The sequence below is a fragment of the Pan paniscus genome, chromosome 18 (assembly GCF_029289425.2).
Source record: "Pan paniscus chromosome 18, NHGRI_mPanPan1-v2.0_pri, whole genome shotgun sequence".
Taxonomy (NCBI): Eukaryota; Metazoa; Chordata; class Mammalia; order Primates; family Hominidae; genus Pan; species Pan paniscus.
In genome coordinates this window covers 62,853,927-62,874,776 of record NC_073267.2, presented here as the reverse complement: position 1 = coordinate 62,874,776, position 20,850 = coordinate 62,853,927, and the positions used below count along the sequence as shown (strand labels likewise).

Genomic DNA, 20,850 nt, shown 5'->3' with positions numbered 1-20,850 from the left:
GACCTCAAGTGATCCACACACCTTGGCCTCCAAAAGTGCTGGGATTACAGGCGTGAGCCACCGCCCCCAGCCTGCTAATTATTTTAATAGTAACCTTCTTTTTTTTTTTTTTTTTTTTTTTTTTTTGGAGACAAGGTCTTGCTCTGTGGCCCAGGCTGGAGTGCAGTGCTGCTCCATCATTCAGGGCTCAAGTGATCCTCCTATCTCAGCCTCCCAAGTAGCTAGGCCTGCAGGTATGCACAACCACACCCAGTTAATTTTTTTATTTAGTAAATGATTTTTTAACCATTAACTCCATAAATTTTGACAGTGGTAATTTCCCCCAAAATGCTAAACATCATTTTTCCACTTATCTTTAATAAGCCATGTAAGAAAATTCACCTAAAAGGCACAAAAAATAAATGTAATCAATTTAATTACACAACAGATAAAGCAATTTCTGCCTCTTCTTTTAAACATATTTGACCCTTTCTAAAATGGATTATAATCATGTCATTTATCCTCCAAACAGGAAACTGAGAAATACTTACATGTTCCATTTATATTAAGACCACAAGTCCTGTGCACATATTTCTAAGTATAATAGCAAATAATATTTTATTTACCTTTTCAACTTGGAGTATCTCCTAAAGTTTCTCAATATCCTTCGTTTCTCCCAATATTACACAATGCCCTAACCTTTAAAAATAAATTCTGCCATACAAGTGCCTAAAACATTAAAATTTAAATATTTTCACCAAAGAAGTAAAATATAATGGATATTAACTGTGATATAAAGAAAGGAAAATCATTAGATGCTAGTTTTAGCATCTAATTTCACCAGTCCACAGGTACAAATGCTCAGAAAATGATAAACAGAGATAATTCTTACTATCACTATGATTTATGAGCTTACAGTAGCCATACTCTACTTCTCAAACTCTAACATAGTTACCTCTGCTCTGAACATTTCAGGATTCTAGTTAAAGATACATAGTTTCCTTCCACTGTCCCTTTGCTTACAGTTGGAACAGATTTTCTGCAAGCCACATATAAGGCACATGCTAACCAATGAAGATCATTTCCCTGTAAAAGAAAAGAAAATTGATTTTTAGTTAAAAAGCTACATATAAATATTTCAATATTTTTAAAAGTATGTTTAAATTGAAAGTGTTGTTTATATTTTTGTGGGAAACTTAGTTTCAATGATGACCCTATCTCATACGCTCTTTTTTTTTTTTTTTTTTTTTGAGATGGAATCTTGCTCTGTCACCCAGGCTGGAGTGCAGTGGCACAATCTTGGCTCACTGCAACCTCCACCTCCCAGGTTCAAGCACTCCTCCTACCTCAGCCTCCCAAGTAGCTGGGACTACAGACGTGCGCCACCATACCTGGCTAATTTTTGTATTTTTTGTAGAGACAGGGTTTTGTCATGTTGCCCAGGCTGATCTTGAACTCCTGGCCTCAAGTGATCCATCCGCCTTGGCCTTCCAAAGTGCTGGGATTACAGGTGTGAGCCACTGTACCCAGCCCCGTAGGCTCTTCTTATAATGTGACATTAACATTATTCCACTGAGAGGTAGAGAGGGTTCCCTCACCTTGGACCTGGACAAGGGTCTGCATTCCCTCACATTGATTAACTGTCTCTATCAATAATTGCAGAGGTAGAAGTGAAACTATGTAATTCTAAAAGATTATACAAGGCAGTATAGATTCCACTTGGTTCTCTCTCTTAGGACATGTGCCTTCGGAGTCCTGAACCAACATGTAAGAATTTAGCTACCCTGGATCACCATGCTGGTGAGACCACATGGAACAAACATACAGAGATGCCCAATGAGCTCCAGCTGTGCCAGTACCTAGTTGCTCAAGTCTTCCAGGTGAGGTACCAGTCATTTTGATGCAGAAACATGACATCCACACTGTCCCCGGCCTGAATTCCTTACTCACAGAACCTGTGACCAAAACAAATTGCTTTCTGCCCCTAAGTTTTAAGGCAATTTGTTATATAGCCATAGTAATGGAAACAATATTATTGTTTATTTTTATTTATTTTTTATTTTTTTTGAGATGGAGTCTCACTGTGTCACCCAGGCTGGAGTACAGTGGCTCCATCTTGGCTCACTCCAAGCTCTGCCTCCCAGGTTCACGCCATTCTCCTGCCTCAGCCTCCTGAGTAGCTGGGACTACAGGTGCCCACCACCACGCTCAGCTAATTTTTTGTATTTTTAGTAGAGACTGGGTTTCAATGTGTTAGCCAGGATGGTCTTGATCTCCTGACCTCGTGACTCGCCCACCTAGACCTCCCAAAGTGCTGGGATTACAGGCGTGAGCCCCCGCGCCTGGCCTATTGTTTATATTTTTAATTTTGCTCAAAATCTAGAAAAGTGATAGAAATACAAAATTAAGCTTGAATGGATATTCAGCCACTAATTTTATACCTAATCAAAACACATACATGAATACATAAAATTTATTTGTATAACCAAATGAGACTATTGTGGATCCACTACCAGATATCATTCAAAAATAATAATTTTTAAGGCATTGTTTGTAAAAGATCGTCACAATTCTTTTTACTCAAGAAGTGATACAACTTTCCTCTCCCTATAAAAGCGAGGAAGGATGGAAGATGTCCTTTAGCTTCACTGTATTCATTACTGGTCTAAATGAAAATGAGAAGAACTGGAAATTCTTCCTTTTTTCACATTTACACATAGACTGTCTTACAAACCCACTTATATGTATCAATAGCATAGATGTTCTTTTGTAAAAAATAAAACAGCCAAGATCTGTGTATCACATATGTCTCTGGGAGATGGTTTCATAATATTCTTGATTTATGATGTAAAAGCAAATTTAGATGCATAACTACTGCATTTCTCTACTATATCAAGATCTCTTAGAAAGTATAAAGTTAAGTCAGTCACAGCATTATCCCCTGCTTCAATAAAGGGTTTAAAAGATAATCTATAATGTTCTATTTTGGCTCTAGAAAATTCACAACTACTTGGATGGTGGAGGGAGAAAAAAAAAAAAGAAAAAAAAAAGAAAGTTTACAACTATATCGTTCCTAAAAAGAATTAGTCTTGTGAGAATTTTGCAGTGCTTAGATGACAAAATGGAGCGCGAAGCTCTTTTAAATAATTTATGCAAAGAGTAGACTCTGTGCCTAGTTTATCTTTGGTCCTAAAAAATATATGTTGAAAAATTCCATAATACTAAAAAATAGTTATCCTCAAAATTAACATCTCATGGTCATATCTTATAGGGTCAAATAGATCTGGTTTCAAATTCCGGCTCTGCCATACAGTAGCTATAACACAGTGGGGAAATTACTTAACAGTCTCAGAGGCTGCATTTTCTTGGCTGAGGACTGTAAGAATGAGTTACAGGTTAAAAATGCACAGAAAATACAAGAAATCAAGTTAAAATTCCAAAACCAGTATTCTGTATTAAATATCATAAGAGTTTTATTTTCCCTTGCACTCCCATGAGAATGACATCCCATATTGTCACAGCGTACCTCACTGTAAGCCCCACAAGAGCAGGTTTGCTGCTCTATATCCAGCACCTACAACAATGTGTAGCAAGTAATAGGTGCTCAAGAAATATTTGATGAATATTTTACTGAGTACATTATTTACTGAATAAACTGGGCTAAGCAGCTGCAACTAAAGTCTCAGTAATCAAAAGAATTGAGTAATCAAACATGTGTTTTCAAAAATAATTTACTAACCAGCTATTACGTGATACTTGCTCATGTATCACTAGACTTCATACAACTTAACTGCTATGAGTTGAAATACCTCAAATAAATGGTGATAATGCTTGTTCTATCTGATTTACAGGATTATCTTGAGGGTAAAATAAGAGCTTGTTTAGAAGCCTTTAAGGCCATTTACCAAAAAAAAAACAAAAAACAAAAAACAACAAAAAAAGCCAACCAGTCCTTCTCTTTGCCAGACTACAGAAAGGCACTGAGAGATGAATAGGAACATAGCTTACTCAGCCAGATCATGTAAATATACAAAGAGCTTAGTAAACTTGAAAGCACTGTCCATATGGGTGCTTTATGTGCCAGAAACTACATTATTGCCTTATTTAATCTTCAGAACAGCTCTGTGAGGTAAACACAAATATCTCCAGTTTAGAGATCACCATACTGAACTTTTCCAGCGGTTTCAGGTCTGTCGGGTTCTAAAGCCACCATACACTATCTTTCTTCTGCAAACGTAACAATTCAAAGAGGGAACTAGTAATTGAATTAAAATTCTATTAATGCAAATACAAATTAAAAATAACCTCACTCATCAGTACACATAGCCAAAAACATCATATTTAAATAATACCTTGGTTAGGCTTTGCATCCTGGACCTATTTGCCCTACTCTTTCTACAAATTAATTATAAAACGACTTGAGAAATCAAATGGCCTCAGGTTTAAATGCCACACACACAGCTGATAAACAATCCGTACTTCCGTGTCACTTCCCATTGGTCCATGAAGGGGAGGTGCATACAAAGCTGACACTCACTGGCTAGAATGGCCATTTTTGCAAGCCCTGTCCGAAGGCTGCGACCTAACACACCCGGATCGCAACAACAACAGGAGTCCTGTGCAATGCCCGGGGTGACCAAAAAGCCCTCGAGGTAGCCACAGTCCTGATCCTAGTGACAAATGGGGGCATGTGTCTATATCCGGGTCGGCGGAGGGCTCATTTCATCTGGCCTGGGGGGAAATGAGTATTAATTTGTTTACACAGACGTAAACACAGCCCAAAACGCATCAGCGCGTTGACTCAAACGCCCGCAACGCCTGGGCAAAGGCAATTTGGTTAACAGGGAAGCGAACAGACGGAGACGCCTGGAGACCCAGGTGCCACAACCCGGTTAATCGCGGTGCAAATAAGGGCAAGTCCCCTCCCCTTTTCCGTGTGGTCTTGACAACGACACTAGTTCATTCTACTAACAAGGCGGGCGGGGGGTCAGATGGGCCACACACACCCATTTTCCTCAACGGGACCCCAGCGCGATCTCAGCCTCGCTGTGCTACTTTAGGGCAAGACGCGTTCCCCATTCGGAAGCCGCAGGGAAGCGCGGCGAGAGCGGGTTAGCCCTCGGAGCGGCTAAGAGCCTCGGAAGAGCGCAGAGGGAGTCCCCACCCCTCTCGGGGCTGGGAGCCCGCAACCCGCCCGAGGGTCTCTCGAGGCGCGCGACGCGGCTCAGAAGGCACCGGTTCACGCTAACTAGGCCGGAAGCGCCCCTCAGCCCGCGAGCGCACCTCCAGCGTGTAGCTTTCGCTCATGCTGCGGTAGCTGTCCCAGGCCTCGGCCCTCGCCGCCTCGTCCATGTTGAGGCGGCTGCACAGCTCGTCGAACCGCTGCTGGATCTGAGGGGTGGGCGACTCGGCAGGCGGCGCGGCGTCTTCCGCCTCGCCGTCGTCCTCCTCCTCCTCATCCGAGGCTGCCGCCGCCGGAGGGGGAGGCGGGGGCGGTGGCGACTGGTCACCTCCCGACGGCATAGCGCACCCCTGGGCAGCCGGACCTCAGGTGAGGTGAGGGCCCGGGCCCGCAGCCATTCAAACGGCGAAGCGCCCGCCCGTCCGCCGCCCGCACCGCGCCTGCGCCGCCGCAAATGACGCTGACCTCCTGCAGGCACCCGTAGTCTTGAGCACGGCCTGCTGGGAAACGTAGTCCAGGCCGGCGGTTCAAGGGGGCCAAAAATCATGTTTAAAAAAATTAGCTCCCCTAGTTTCACCAGGGGTGAAATAAAAGCACCTTCCCCGCATTTTAAGCACGTACCTCCCCATCGTGAGAACATTCAACAGGGCTGTACTGACGAGAAAATGTCCAAAAGACACTGACGTGTGAAGGTTTCGTATCCAGGCTGTTCCCAGAAGTAAAACTTCCTCATCGCCTGGATATCCTTATTTAAAAAATAAGGATAATAGCAAGGGCCTGTCTGTGTACGTTCACGAAACTGCCTTTGCAAAAATCCTAACAGTGAGAAAGTTATGACAGTGCAAGGGATCTGACCTAAATGACTCCACGCTTCTCACTTCCGAGCTGCCCTTGTTCATTCCTGGGCGAAGACCGAACTAACTACAGGAGGAATTTAATTTCTAGTTTCACTTTGAAACAAAGATTGTAACAGCCCTTTCCAAAAACAAACCCCATTCTTGCCTGGGGATCAGTCTGCCTTTGTAGAACTAACAAATTAGCCACAAGATTAGAAATTATGATTTAGGAGTCTTGCAGCCAGAGGCTACAAGATTCCTGACCTCCCCAATTGCTCTCAGGGATAACATCACTATTGTAAAACCTAAGATTGGTGCTGGAGATACTTTTCAGACCGCGCATTCCGATGCACGAGCTGGCGCCACTCAGACCATAATCTGGCTCAACAAGTTCTGCAATCCCACTCAGTAACAGAAGACAGCAAGGGCCCACTTCAACCCCCTATGATTTCACCTCCCACCTGACAAATTAGCATTCGCCAATCCCTGGCCCCCTACCCGCCAAGTCATTCTTTAAAAACCCCAGTCTCCGAATTTTCTGGTAGGCTGATTTGAATAACCAAACTCCTGTCTGCCGTTCAGCTGCCTCTGCGTGAATTAAACTTTTTTTTTTTTTTTTTTGAGACTGAGTCTGGCTCTGTTGCCCAGGCTGGAGCGTAGTGGCACGATCTCGGCTCACTGCAACCTCCGCCTCCTGGGTTCAAGCGATTCTCCTGCCTCAGCCTCCTGAGTATCTGGGATTACAGGTGTGCGCCACCGCACCCAGCTAATTTTTGTATTTTCAGTACAGGCAGGGTTTCACCATGTTGGCCAGGCTGGTCTCGAACTCCTGACCTCAAGTGATCCACCCACCTCGGCCTCCCAAAGTTCTGGGATTACAGGCGTGAGCCACCGTGCCTGGCCAATTCATTTTATTTCCAATTCTCCTTTCTTTATTTTAATTTTTAAAATTGCCAATCCTTGATTTATAAATGGGCTTGATATAAAACATTTTCCAGATTGAGAAACAATCTGAGGATTGAGCAATTTGAGGATTCAGAAGGCATTACTGTTTTGCTATTTTTGTTTTGCTTGGTGGGGTATGTAATCTGACAGAGGGAAAAGTGCTGGGACAAAAGTAGGGGCTTATGGAAGGTATAATGACAGGCGGGAGGACAGGAAATGGAACTCTGAAGATAGGAGAAAATCAGGTAGACAGGTAACAGGATATTTCAGGAACAATTTTGAGACAATGAAACCCTCTTAAGAAAACCTTAGTAAAATTCACAGTAATCAGGAATGCTTTTGGAGTTGGCTAAGTGATGAGTCTCAAGGTGACTATGGGGCAAGAACAGAAGTTGAACACAAATGGTTTAGAAGTATTTTAAGTATATAGGCTGGGCGTTGTGGATCACACCTGTAAACCCAGCACTTTGGGAGGCCAAGGTGGGAGGACTGCTTGAGTACAGGAGTTCGAGACCAGCCTGGGCGACATGGTGAAACCCTGTCTCTACAAAAAATAGAAAAATTAACCCAGAGTGGTGGTATACACGCCTGTAGTCCTAGCTACTTGGGAGACTGAGGTGGGAGGAACGCCTAAGCCTGGGGAGTCTGCAGTGAACTGTGACCATGCCACTACAGCTTGGGCAACAGAGTGAGACCCTGTCTCAAAAAAATAATAATAATAATAAATAATTTGGCAAGGCGCAGTGGCTCATGCCTGTAATCCCTACACTTTGGGAGGCCAAGGCGGGCAGATCACTTAAGGTTAAGAGTTTAAGACCAGCCTGGCAAACATTGTGAAACCCCATTTCTACTAAAAATACAAAAAAATTAGCCAGGAGTGGTGGCTGGTGCCAGTAATCCCAGCTACTCAGGAGGCTGAGGCAGAAGAATTGCTGGAACCCAGGAGGCAAAGGCTGCAGTTAGCTGGGATCATGCCACTGCACTCCAGCCTGGGCGACAGAGCAACTCCATCTCAATAAATAAATAAATAAATAAATAATAAGTGTATTAAAATCTTAGTATTTTACCTGTATATACACTGGGAATATTGATTTTAAAATAATGATATTTCTTCCTTTGGAAATCATTATCAACACTTTACTATGTCAAAGCAAATAAAGAGGCCATGAGCCTGATATCATCTGTCTCTGTAGCTGGAGCTTATATGTAAGCAAACCAGAATTCAGTGTAAACAGTAAGACAACAGTAAAACAAAACATAAGCTTAACCAATCAGAAACCTCCAACTAGCCTCTAATTAGGGATTTTCCTTTTTTTTTTTTTTTTTTTTTTTGGTGGCAGAGTCTTGCCTTGTCACGCAGGCTGGAGTGCAATGATGCAATCTCGGCTTACTGCAACCTCTGCCTCCCAGGTTCAAGCGATTCTCCTGCCTCAGCCTCCAGAGTGGCTGGGATTACAGGAGCCAACCACCACACCGGCTAATTTTTGTATTTTTAGTAGAGACGGGGTTTAAGCACATTGGCCAGGCTGGTCTTGAACTCCTGACCTCAAATGATCCAACCACCTCGGCCTTCCAAAGTGCTGGGATTACAGGCATGAGCCACCGGGCCCAGCCCTCACACCCAAATAAGGCAAACACCTAGCTGTAGCCAATCAAGTAACTGTTTTACTTTTCTATTAAAGCTTACTGCTCACCTGCAGGGTGAAGCGCTCTGAATATCTTCTTGTTTTAAGTGCTGCCCAATTCATGAATTGTTGTTTGCTTAAACTGTTAACTTGTCCAAAGTTTTTCTTTTAGCAACTAAGAGAAAAACTTAAATTGTTTTAACAATTAAAGTTTAACTTCAAACTGTTTAACTTAAACAAATGATGTGAAATTATCTTTACTATTTTTAGTAAAAGTTAATGTAATTTAAATAATTATTGCAATGTAAGCAAAATTGGTGGCAATAAACTATCAAATATGTATTTTATTAAAATATCCTTTGCTTGTTAATACCCATGTTTTCAAAGCCTTTTGGGATGGGGGTGGGGTGGGATGGAGGTGTGAGTGTTACCTGAAAGGGGTCCCGATCCAGACCCCAAGAGAGGGTTCTTGGATCTCATGTAAGAAAGAATTCAGGGCGAGTCCACAGTGCAAAGCAAAAGAAAGTTTATTAAGAAAGTAAAGTGATGAGAGAACAGTTACTCCATAGAGAGTAGGACGTTCCCGAAAGTAGGAGGAGGAATGCATCCACCCTAGGTACAATACTTGTTTATAACTAGGATTTAAAAAGATCATGAGGAGATGTGCTCTGCTACAAGGGTTTGTGATAAAGGATTAATCTTCCTAATTACTATATTTTGCAAGAATTGATATTATCTTTAAAGCAAAATTAGGAATGCTTCTGTTCTCAAGATATCGGGATATCAGGACACTCCTAAGTCTGGGTCTGTTTAGTAAATGTTATCAATGTGTTCCCTTAACTATAAACATCTAGAGGCTAGGAATACCTAACTTCCTAGGAATGCAGCCCAGCCAGTCCCAGCCCCATTTTTCCTAGCCATCACTCAAGATGGAGTCACTCTGGTTTGGATGCCTCTGATATGGAGAAGTTAAATTTCCTTGAGGTTATTATTTGACTTATGAAGCTTAGTCATAAAATGCAAGAGGTCTTTCACCTGACTGGCACATGTGCTCTCTCTGTCTCTCATTCTCTCAATCATTCTTCATTCACTCTTTGTACCCAGCCAACATACTGTGGGAAAGACCAGGTCACCTATTGTCAAAGATAAACAAAGCCAAACATTAGTTAAAGTGTGAAAAACAGATTTTACTCAGTAACTACTGACAGAAAGCAGGGGAAGAGCTGAGCTTCATTCCAACTTTTTTAGATGTGACTTGGCCTTTTAAAGAAAGAGTAAAGGAGGAGGGGGAGAGAGCAGAGCTTGAGTAAAAAATTACAAAAGGTGGGTCAATGTTAATGTCATTAGGCTAGTTGTGTCTACTAGCCAGCAACTATGAAAGTCAGGCTACTGTCCCCTACACAGACTGGAAGACAGAACCCCTATTCTTCCTGATGATTTCAATGGGAGGGTGGGGGCAGGGAGCCCAGGATCATTCCAGAGAATTGACCCTAAGTTCCCAGAAGCAATGCAAAAATTTGATCCTCTCTCTCTCTCTCTCTTTTCTTTTGCTCATGAGATATGGTCATCTCTTAAGTGCAGAGGTTTGGAAGGAGCCTTTATGTGCCAAGAATTCTGCAGTTATCACCATGTGGATAGGACCCAAGGCCTCTGGCCCTCAGCTGTGTTGAATAAGCCAGTTTGGAAGCCGGAGCAGATCCTCCAGCCTTCAGTCAAATTGTCCTAGCTGATGTTGTATACAACAGAGATGAACCTTCCCACTGAGCCCTGCCCAGCTGAAATATGTGGGACAAAAAAAAATGATGTTTGACATTAACGTTCCTTCAAAGAAAGAGATTTTAAGTCACAGCCATTTTTGATCATGGAGGTTAACTGATTCTGTCTTAGTTCTTGAGCAAGATGCTAGGAGTTGAAATTGTAACTGTCCAGTGAGTTTTTCTGGCCTGCTTCCCAGACAGAGCCGATTTATCAAGATAGGGGAATTGCATTAGAGAAAGAGTTTAATACACGCACAGCCAGCTAAACGGGAGACCGGACTTGTATGACTCAAATCAGTCTCCTTGAAAATTTGGAGACCAGGGTTGTTTAAGGATAATTTGCTGGGCAGGGGAGGGGTCTAGGGAGTGGGAACACTGGTGGAGTTGGGGATGAAATCACAGGGAGTCTAAGCAGGTTCCTTCTGCTGTCTTCTGTTCCTGGCTGCGATTGCAGAACTGGTTGAGCCAGATTACCCATCTGGATAGTGCCAGCTGCTCCATCAGAATGCAGGGTCTAAAAATATCTCAAACACCAATCTTACGTTTTACAATAGTGATGTTATCCCTAAGAGCAATTGGGGAGGTTAGGAATCTTGTAGCCTCTGGCTGCAAGACCCCTAAATTGTAATTTCTAATCTTGTGGCTAATTTGTTAGTTCTATAAAGGTAGTCTCGTTTCCAGGGAAGGAGGGGGTTTGTTTCAGGAAAAAGCTGTTATTATTTTTGTTTCAAATTAAACTATAAACTAAATCCCTCTTATAGTTAGCTCGGCCTATGCCTAGGAATGAACAAGGGCAGTTTGGAGTTTAAAGACAAGATGAGATGGTTAGGTCATCTCTTTCACTGTTGTCATTTTCTCACTGTCATAATTTTTGCAAGATGGTTTCAAAATAAGAATCCTAGACTATGCTTACCCAACACTTCTTTCCCTTATCTTACCTCCTTGTCCTCCCAGAAGCAGGAATGGCTATCTTAATACACAAATCTCACCATGTCTTCCCCTACTTAGCTGATTTCCTTGCTGCTCTTGGCAGAGTCTACCCCTCCCATACCATGAGTTCCCTCCCTCTTGCCCCTTCATCCTCACTGAAAATTGCCCTCCCACACTTCCCCCACCCCTTTTTCAGTCACCCTTTTCCAACAGTCAGGTACAACCTTAAATGTCTGTTATTTCTATTGAATATTCTCATGACACTTATTATAACCATAATAAATTATCTACATGTTTGACTGTTTCATATCTATTTTCTTCCCTATGCTTTAGGTGCTATGAAATTATGAGAAGTGGCTGTTTGGTTCTGGGCTATAACTTTAGTGCCAAATATGGGGCTGAACATGGAGTTGACTCTCCATAATACTTGTCGAATAAGTGACTGATTATAATCAAGATATATCTTGTTCTTATTGAAGCCTCAGATTTTGTGGATGTAAAATTCTTACTCATGTTGTGATCTGATAGCACAACAGAATGTCAAAGAATGTATGTGTCAGTCATCTAAAAATAAATTTTTCCTTTACATTATAAAGACATCCCTGGTATCTGTGGGGGATTGGTTCCAGGACCCTAAGGATACCAAAATCCAAGGTTGCTCAAGTCTTATATAAAATAGCATAGTATTTGCGTATAAACTACTCACATCCTCCCATGTACTTTAAATCATTTCTAGATTACTTGTAATAACTAATACAATGTAAATGCTGTGTAAATAGTTGTTATGCTGTATTTTTTTATTTGTTTTTTTTTTTTTTTGAGACAGAGTCTTACTCTGTCACCCAGGCTGGAGTGCAATGGTGCGATCTCCGCTCACTGCAACTTTCGCCTCCTGGGTTCAAGCGATTATCCTGCCTCAGCCTCCCAAGTAGCTGGGACTACAGGCACCCACCACCATGCCCAGTGTATTTTTAGTAGTGATAGGGTTTCACCATGTTGCCCAGGATGGTCTCAAACTCCTGAGCTCAAGTGATTGCCTGCCTCGGCCTCCCAAAGTGCTAGGATTACAGGCATGAACCACCACACCTGGCTTGTATTTTATATTTTAATTGTATTTAATTTTTTTTCCAAATATTTTTGGTCCATGATTGGTTGAATCTGTGGTTATGCAACCCACAGATATGGAGGGCTGACTGTATATATCACCTTAAAATATATGGCATAATTGTGAAACCTCGCATAAACATTTTATATAATAAAACAAGTGGTCTACAAACTTTTTGGTCATGTTTCCCTAATGGAATTACCTCCTGGCATATTTTAACATCTAAAATTTTTCATTAAAGGTTTAATTAGGTGCAAAGGATGCAATATCCAGCACTGTAACTATAAACCTAAAACAAAACTAATCCTAAACTTTAAATATATCTAATGGACTCTAAATATCACAACAGTTTAATACTATTATCCATTTTAAGATACATCAACAAAACTTTTATTTAATAATTAGAAATTTTATGTCATTCCTTTTTCTCCTTTAATTCATATTTTCATTCTATTTCAGCAAAATTTTAACATATTTTGGGTTTCAAAGTTATTTATTGACTTCTTTCAGATTTCCCTTCAGCAAAAATGTATGTTCAAATTAATTTTTTCAAGTCTCCTTCTGTTTATCTTTTCTGTCAGCTTAATTCAGATATTGTTCATATGCAGCAAAATTCACCCAAAGTTTTATGAATGTTGATAGTCATGGAACAACCACCACAATCAACATATTGAACATTTTCATCACCCTAAGAGTTTTCTAGTGCTCCTTAATAGTAAACCTCTTCTGGCTGGGCGCAGTGGCTCACGCCTGTAATCCCAACACTTTGGGAGGCTGAGGTGGGCGGATCACGCGGTCAGCCGATCAAAACCATCCTGGCTAACCTGTGAAACCCTGTCTCTTAATACTCAGCTTCCCGAGTAGCTGGGATTACAGGCATGTGCCACCACATCTGGCTAATTTTTATATTTTTAGTAGAAATGGAGTTTCACCATGTTGGGCTGGTCTTGAACTCTGGACCTCAGGTGATCCACCCACCGTGGCCTCCCAAAGTTCTGGGATTACAGGTGTGAGCCACTGCACCTGGCCGATTGGTGGCTTTTTAAGAAGAAGAGAGTGATAACTCGTTCTTTCTCCACACGTGTGCAGAGGAAGGGCCGTGTGAGGGCACAGTGGGAAGGCAAGAAGAGAGGCCTCCCCAGAAACCAAACCAGGCTGGCACCTTAATCTTGGACTTTCCAAGATTTCCTCCAGATCTGTGAAAAAATAATGTGTTTTTTAAGCCACCCAGTCTATGGTATTTTATTGTGGCAGGCCAACAAGACTAACACAGAGTAGTATTGCCATGTTGTATGGTAAGTGTATGTCAAACTTTTTTTAAAAACTGCCAAACTTTTTTTTGAGACAGAGTCTCACTCTGTCACCCAGGCTGGAGTGCAGTGGCATGATCTCAGGTCACTGCAACCTCCACCTTCCAGGTTCAAGTGATTCCCATGCCTCAGCCTCCCAAGTAGCTGGGATTACAGGTGTGTGCCACCAAACCTGGCTAATTTTTTGTATTTTTAGTAGAGATGGGGTTTCACCATGTTGGCTAGGCTGGTCTTAAACTCCTGACCTCAAGTGATTTGCTCACCTCAGCCTCCCAAAGCACTGGGACTACAGGCATGAGACATCACATGCTCGGCCCCAATCTTTTTTTTTTTTCAAAGTGGCTCTACCTTTTGGCATTCCCACTCAACATGAAATTTAAATTCATTCCCTGTGATCATGAAACGGTATGTGTTATTCTCTCTCAGATTGAGTTATCAGATAACTATTATTAAAACCATGCCTTCAACTGTGTTTGCAATTTTTTTTATGTGTCTCCCACAGATATATTTTTTAAAAGATGGGTTGCTACCAGCATAAACTGTAGTTTGTTAAAGTGAACCAAATATGGCCTGAAAAGGACTCTGTACTTCTATATTTGAGTTGTTGTGGACAAACTGCAAACTAGACTAATAGACAAGACTGAAAACCTAATTTAGGAGTATGTGCCTGGAACAACAGCTGAGTCTTGGCTAATCCCAGCAGCTGTACTTCAATCATTCATACACTGCTGAGTGTTCAAACTGTGAGTGCAGTGGCACGATCTCGGCTCACTGCAAGCTCCACCTCCCGGGTTTACACCATTCTCCTGCCTCAGCCTTCTGAGTAGCTGGGACTACAGGCACCCACCACCAAGCCCGGCTAATTTTTTGTATTTTTATTAGAGACGGGGTTTCACCATGTTAGCCAGGATGGTCTCTATCTCCTGTCCTCATGATCCACCCACCTCAGCCTCCCAAAGTGCTGGGATTACAGGCATGAGCCATTGCGCCAGGTCCAAACTGTGTTTAAATAAGGCAAATGCCGAGCTGTAACCAATCCAGCTGTTCTGTACCTCACTTCCCATTTCCGTGCATCATTTTCCTTTTTTTACCTATAAATCTTCTTCCCCCATGTGGCTTCGCTGGAGTCTCTGAATCTGCTGTGATTCCGGGGGCTGCCTGATTCATGAAGCATTCATTGCTGAATTAAACTCTTTTAAATTTAATTTGGCTGAAGTTTTTCTTTCATCGGATGGTGCCAGAAGTGGGATCTGAAGTAGAGTTTCTAGGGACCCCCAGGAGGGCTCTTTTCACATTAGTGGCCTGGTTCAATCCCTAGCTTATGGGATAAGCCTTTCTGATTCATATTTGGGTGACCTTTGCCATTTTTTAGTTCTCTTCCCCTCCATAAACTGTCTTGATTTTTCCTTTCTCAGAGCACCTATGAGGTTACTTTTGGTAAAGTTTAAAAGCCAGAAATACTGGCCATTTTGTCTGGCTAAAGTCAGGTAATAAGAAATTTTAAAAGAACTTTATTAAATAGTGCTATGGTTAAAAGTCACCTTAATTAAAAGTAGATATTCAAGATCTAACAGCTTGGGACACCTTGGGAAAAACAGGAGGCACTAGAGACCCTTTCTGGGCTCTGTTCTTCCAAGGACTCCACCCTAAAGCCAATAACCAATTAAAAAACTTAAAAACTGGCAAATAAAAATCTTACAACTACTGTAGCAATCTTCTTCTGTCTGTGTAGTTATATATGTGTTGTGTGTGTAATATTTATATAAAAGCTAATTAATTGGCTTAAGCAAAAATAAGCACTTAAATGTTTTAAAAGAAAAATAAAAATGTTAATGCCTTTTAGTTCATGTAACTTTAGCAATCTTTAGGAAATAAAAATAGCTTTAAAGATTATTAATAAAATAAGAACATTAATCTAAATTATGCAGATCAGATATTAGGTGTGCTAAATGCTTTAAGGTCATAAACTGCTTTAACTTTAAAAAATCATTCAATTTATTTTGGAGATATTAAATTCTAAATAAGGCCTGGGGATATATGAAATTAGCCATACCTCCTAACTATGCAAAGAAGGTTATAAAGAAAATAAATTTTATAGAAGAAAGGATCTGGTATGGTAAATTCTTGTCCTAAAGTAAAATGACTGGTTGTTTAAAAAGAGGGATATTTAGGACAAGTCAGAAAGTCCAAGCATGTCATAGATGTTCTGTATAAGTCGTGAAACGATTCATAGAAGAAAAATTTATGCACCAAAAGTGAAAGTTGCTAAGAATTACCATTATAACATGTAATTAAGACTACTAAAGGTATAGGTTGGCCAGGTGCAGTGGCTCACATCTGTAATCCAAGCACTTTGGGAGGCTGAGGTGGGAGGATCACTTGAGGTCAGGAGTTCAAGACCAGCCTGGCCAACGTGGTGAAACCCCCCCTCTACTAAAAATACAAAAATTAGCCAGTGTGGTGATGGGCTCCTGTAATCCCAGCCACTCTGGAGGCTGAGGCAGGAGGATCACTTGAACCCAGGAAGAGGAGGTTGCAGTGAGTCAAGATCGCACCACTGCACTCCAGCCTGGGTGAAAGAGCGAGACCCTATCTCAAAAAAAAAAAAATAGGTTTACATGCAAGGTGTGTGAGGAGAATAAAATGTTTTTCATAAGAGATTATTAAAAGGCATGGGAATGTAAATTGTTTCCTAGTTTAGAGGGTTAAAGTATTGCTTTAAATAAAATAAAGCTATAGGCTTAAACAAGTTGTGGAAGGTTTGTAAAAATTAACCTTGTAAAGGAAATTCTGGCTGAGTGTGGTGGCTCATGCCTGTAATCCCAGCACTTTGGGAGGCCAAGGCAGGCATATCACTTGAGGTCAGGAGTTTACAAACAGCCTGGCCAACATGGTGAAACCCTGTCTCTACTAAAAATACAAAAATTAGCTAGGCATGGTGGTGCACACCTGTTGTCCAAACTACTCAGGAGGCTGAGGCAGGAGAATCACTTGGACCCAGGAGGCAGAGGTTGCTGAGCTGAGATTGCACCACTGTATTCCAGCCTGGGTGACAAGAGTGAAACTCTGCCTCCAAAAAAAAAAAAAAAAAAAAAAGAAGGAAAGAAAAGAAAGAAATTCTATGTGTGAAAATATTGACTAAATTTAAAATGGTATTATTGGATTTTTCCATAAACTGAACATCCAAATAAAAGTACAACAAGGTTTTCTTAAGCACTAATCTGCTCTTTAACAAAAATTTGTGAAGAGTTATAAAAGGTTTATGAAAATCTTGCCTTATGGTCAAACTGATTAAGATTGGATAGATTTGTCTATACAATTTTACTAAAAATTGGGGTTGACATTAATAGTCCACTAATGCAAATGTGAGATTTGTCTTTCTCTCTTGAACAAGATTTTCATGTTATATTAAAAGTAAGATAATCCATTTTTTTTTTGTTTGTCTTTTAAATGCTCTACCAAAAAAAAAAAGGAAGGGAAAGACAAAGGACAGATTGTTTGCAAAACTAATCCTTCCCTTTATTAATGAGTAAAAGTTTTTGCCTTTTAAAAATTTTTGAGTCATTAGTTTGGCTAAATGAATGACTTATGGTGACCTGGAATTCTTGTTTATAATATCAAGTGTTTTAAACTTTTATCATACTTAGTATGCTTCCCAAAATCAAGTTTCAGCTTCAAAATGGTCTTTTCTAACCTTTAACTTTGGAATGCTACAGAGGGCCCCTGAAGCATCCAAAAGGCAGGTAAACAGAATTATTTGACATGTTAGGTTACACGGGAAGCTTTGTCAAAATAAAAATAATGTTTAATCTTCACGTTATATTTTAGTAAATGATATTAATATATGTTCCAAAATTGTATGAAATTTCTAAAATTCTAGTATGTCTAAGCACATACTATCAATTATAATTATTGTTATTATGTAAAGTTATTGTACACCACAGAAATAACCAAATTTCCTTGTATAAAACTGCTAACCTAAATAGAACAAAAAAAATTAATTAAATACCAAGAAAATACTTTGCCAAATTTTCATGTTAAACCAGCTGATATTGAAATTGTTTAGACATACAATTTAAACTTCACAGTCTAAGTCAAATTACCTATAATAATTCATTAGTTATTAGTGCTATGCACCTAATTTGGGGAAACAACTGGTATTCAAGAGGACATAAGTTGAATGTTAAGCATGGATTCATGGAGAACCAGGGTGGCTGCCTTGTCCTTCCTGAGTCCTTAAAGCTTTTTGTTATTGAGGGTTCTGCATTCCATGACTCATGATGGAAAAAATAAAATAATCCCAGTTAAATATATTAATGTGGTGACTTATAAAATGCAAAAATAGTTTAAAACCAATGTTTGGTTCCATATTCCTGGGAAGACAATAAAACCACCTGGTACATTTGGCTACCTGATGGGTCACTTAAACATTTATTAAGGAATTTCATTCAGTTGTCATTTTTAATGCATGTTTTAGGTTATAAAAATTATTATGCCACAGTATATTTTAATCAGGTAAAGAAAGATTTTTTATGGTTCACTGAGGACAATCAACCCCTTCACAATCTAGAACTTGAAGACTGGATCTTCTGAGGACATCAGAGAAAGGCTGTCCTTGCCATCCACATTGCAACAAAATTTTGACACCTTGAAACCTGGGTTCATAATCTTACGACTGAGAAGAGTCCGTCCACACTCTTAGAAGTATACACCCATTGGAACCCTTAAGGTAAAACTAACCAGGAAAATTTCTCCCCAAAGGAAGATGGCATCCTTGATGTGAACGGCTTTTCCCAAGGTCACGGATCCAGACTGCTACTATCATAATGAGAGGTGACAACATGCTAGCAGCCCTCGCTCGCTCTTGGCGCCTCCTTGGCCTCGGTGTCCGCTCTGGCCACACTCGAGGAGCCCTTCAGCCTGTCGCTGCCCTGTGGGTGCCCCTCTCTGGGGCTGGCTGAGGCCAGAGCCGGCTCCCTCTGCTGGCCGGGAGGTGTGGAGGGAGAGGCATGGGCGGGAGCCGGGGCTGCGCACGGGGTTCGTAGGCCGGCGCGGGTTCGTAGGCCGGCGCGGGTTCCCGGTGGGGGCAGGCTCGGCAGGCTCCCACACTCTGATCAAGCCAGCGCCTGCTAATTTCATACACAGGGAAATGCAGGCAATCGGGAATAATACATAAATAAATAAATAAATAAGTACATAAAAACTGCCCTCTTAGCCCTTGTGTCATTATAAACAATTATTGTGGCTGGGTGCAGTGGCTCACACCTATAATCCTACACTTTGGGAGGTCAAGGCGGGTGGATCACTTGAGGTCAGGAGTTCAAGACCAGTCTGGCTAACATGGCAAAACCCCATCTCTACTAAAAATACAAAAATTAGCTGGGTGTGGTGGCGCATGCCTGTAATCCCAGCTACTCTGGAGGCTGAGAAAGGAGAATCGCTTGAACCCAGGAGGCGGAGGTTGCAGTGAGCCAAGATCGCGTCACTGCACTCCAGCCTGGGAGACAGAGCGAGACTCTGTCTCAAACAAACAAACAAAACAATTATGGCCAGGTGAGGTGGCTCACGCCTGTAATCCTAGCATTTTGGGAGGCCGAGGCGGGCAGATCACGAGGTCAAGTTAGAGACCATCCTGGTCAACATGGTGAAACCCCATCTCTACCAAAAATACAAAAATTAGCTGGGCATGGTGGCCCGTGCCTGTAGTCCGAGCTACTCAGGAGGCTGAGGCATGAGAATCGCTTGAACCCGGAAGGCAGAGGTTACAGTCAGCCAAGATTGCGCCACTGCATTCCAGCCTGGTGACAGACCAAGACTCCATCTCAAACAAACACAAAACCAAAAAACAATTATTGCCTTATGGTGCCTACAAGGATGTTGGAGTGGTGTGGTATTACGGTATGGTATTATCTACCCTCAACTGCTTTGTAGCACTGAGGTTTTAGACATTGATGTAGCTGAATATTTGTCCCCACCCAAATCTCATGTCTAATGTAATCTCCAATGTTAGGGGTGGGACCTGGTGGGAGGTGAAGTCTGATCGGGTTGGAGCCCTCATGGCTTGGTGCTGTCCTGCAGATGGTGAGTGTGTTGTCATGAGATCTGGTCAATTAAAAGCACGTGGCTCCTCACCCCCTCTCTCTTGCTCCTGTTCTAGCAATGTGATGTGCCTGCTTGCACTTCAGCTCTGCCATGCTTAAAAGTTCCTGGAGGCCTCCCCAGAATCCTAGCAGACACTGCCATGCTTGTGTTACAGGAAAGGGATTCCGATCCCTTTAGACAAACAATTTAAACTTCACGCTCTAAGTCAAATTACCTAAAATAACCCATTGTCAGGATCTCTCACAAGAAAGAATTTGGGGAGAGTCCATGGAGTAAAGTGAAAGTAGGTTTATTAAGAAGGTAAAGGAATAGGCTGGACACTGTAGCTCACACCTGTAATCCCAGCACTTTGGGAGGCTGAGGCGGGCAGATCACCTGAGGTCAGGAGTTTGAGACCAGCCTGGCCAACATGGTGAAACCCCACCTCTACTAAAAATACAAAAATTAGCCAGGTGTGGTGGTGGGTGCCTGTACTCCCAGCTACTCTGGTGGCTGAGGCAGGAGAATCACTTGAACCTGGGAGGTGGAGGTTGCAGTGAGCCAAGATGGGGCCACTGCACTCCAACCTGGGTGACAGAGCAGGACTCTGTCCCCTGCAAAAAAAAGAAAAAAAGAAAGTAAAGGAATAAAAGAAAAGAATGGCTTCTCCACAGGCAGAAAAACAGTGTGGGCTGTTTAGCTACTTATACTTATTGTTACTTCCAGATTATATGCTAAACAAAGGGTGGATTATTCATGAGTTTTCTGGGAAAGGGGTGGGCAATTCCCAGAACTGAGGGTTCCTCCCCTTTTTAGACCATATAGGGTAACTTCCTGACATTGCTGTGGCATTTGTAAACTGTCATGGCACTGGTGGGAGTATCTTTAGCATGCTAATAAATTATAATTAGCATATAATGAGCAATGAGGACGACTAAAGGTTATTTTCATAGCCATCTTGGTTTTGTTGGGTTTTGGCTGGCTTCTTTACTGCAACATGTTTTATCAGCAAGGTCTCTGTGACCTGTATCTTCTGCTGACCTATCTCATCCTGTGACTTAGAATGCCTCACCTCCTGGGAATGCAGCCCAGTAGGCTTC

The 20,850-nt window shown here is 41.7% G+C and overlaps 1 protein-coding gene across 3 annotated transcripts in view; it reads right to left on the bottom strand.

Annotated features, from left to right (window-relative positions):
• RBL2 (RB transcriptional corepressor like 2) overlaps positions 1–5,644 on the bottom strand; it is a 68,251-nt gene extending 62,607 nt beyond the window's left edge. For all 3 annotated transcript variants that reach the window (XR_008621492.2, XM_055100540.2, XM_003822012.5), the window contains exons 1-2: positions 5,263–5,644; positions 935–1,065 (exon numbers count right to left, since the gene is read on the bottom strand). Coding sequence is in view for 2 of the 3 variants with exons in the window: in XM_055100540.2 (XP_054956515.2) it covers positions 935–1,065; positions 5,263–5,502 (371 nt within the window). In the remaining variant the exon portion in view is untranslated. The remainder of the gene's footprint in view (positions 1–934; positions 1,066–5,262) is intronic.
• Positions 5,645–20,850: the final 15,206 nt, after the last annotated feature.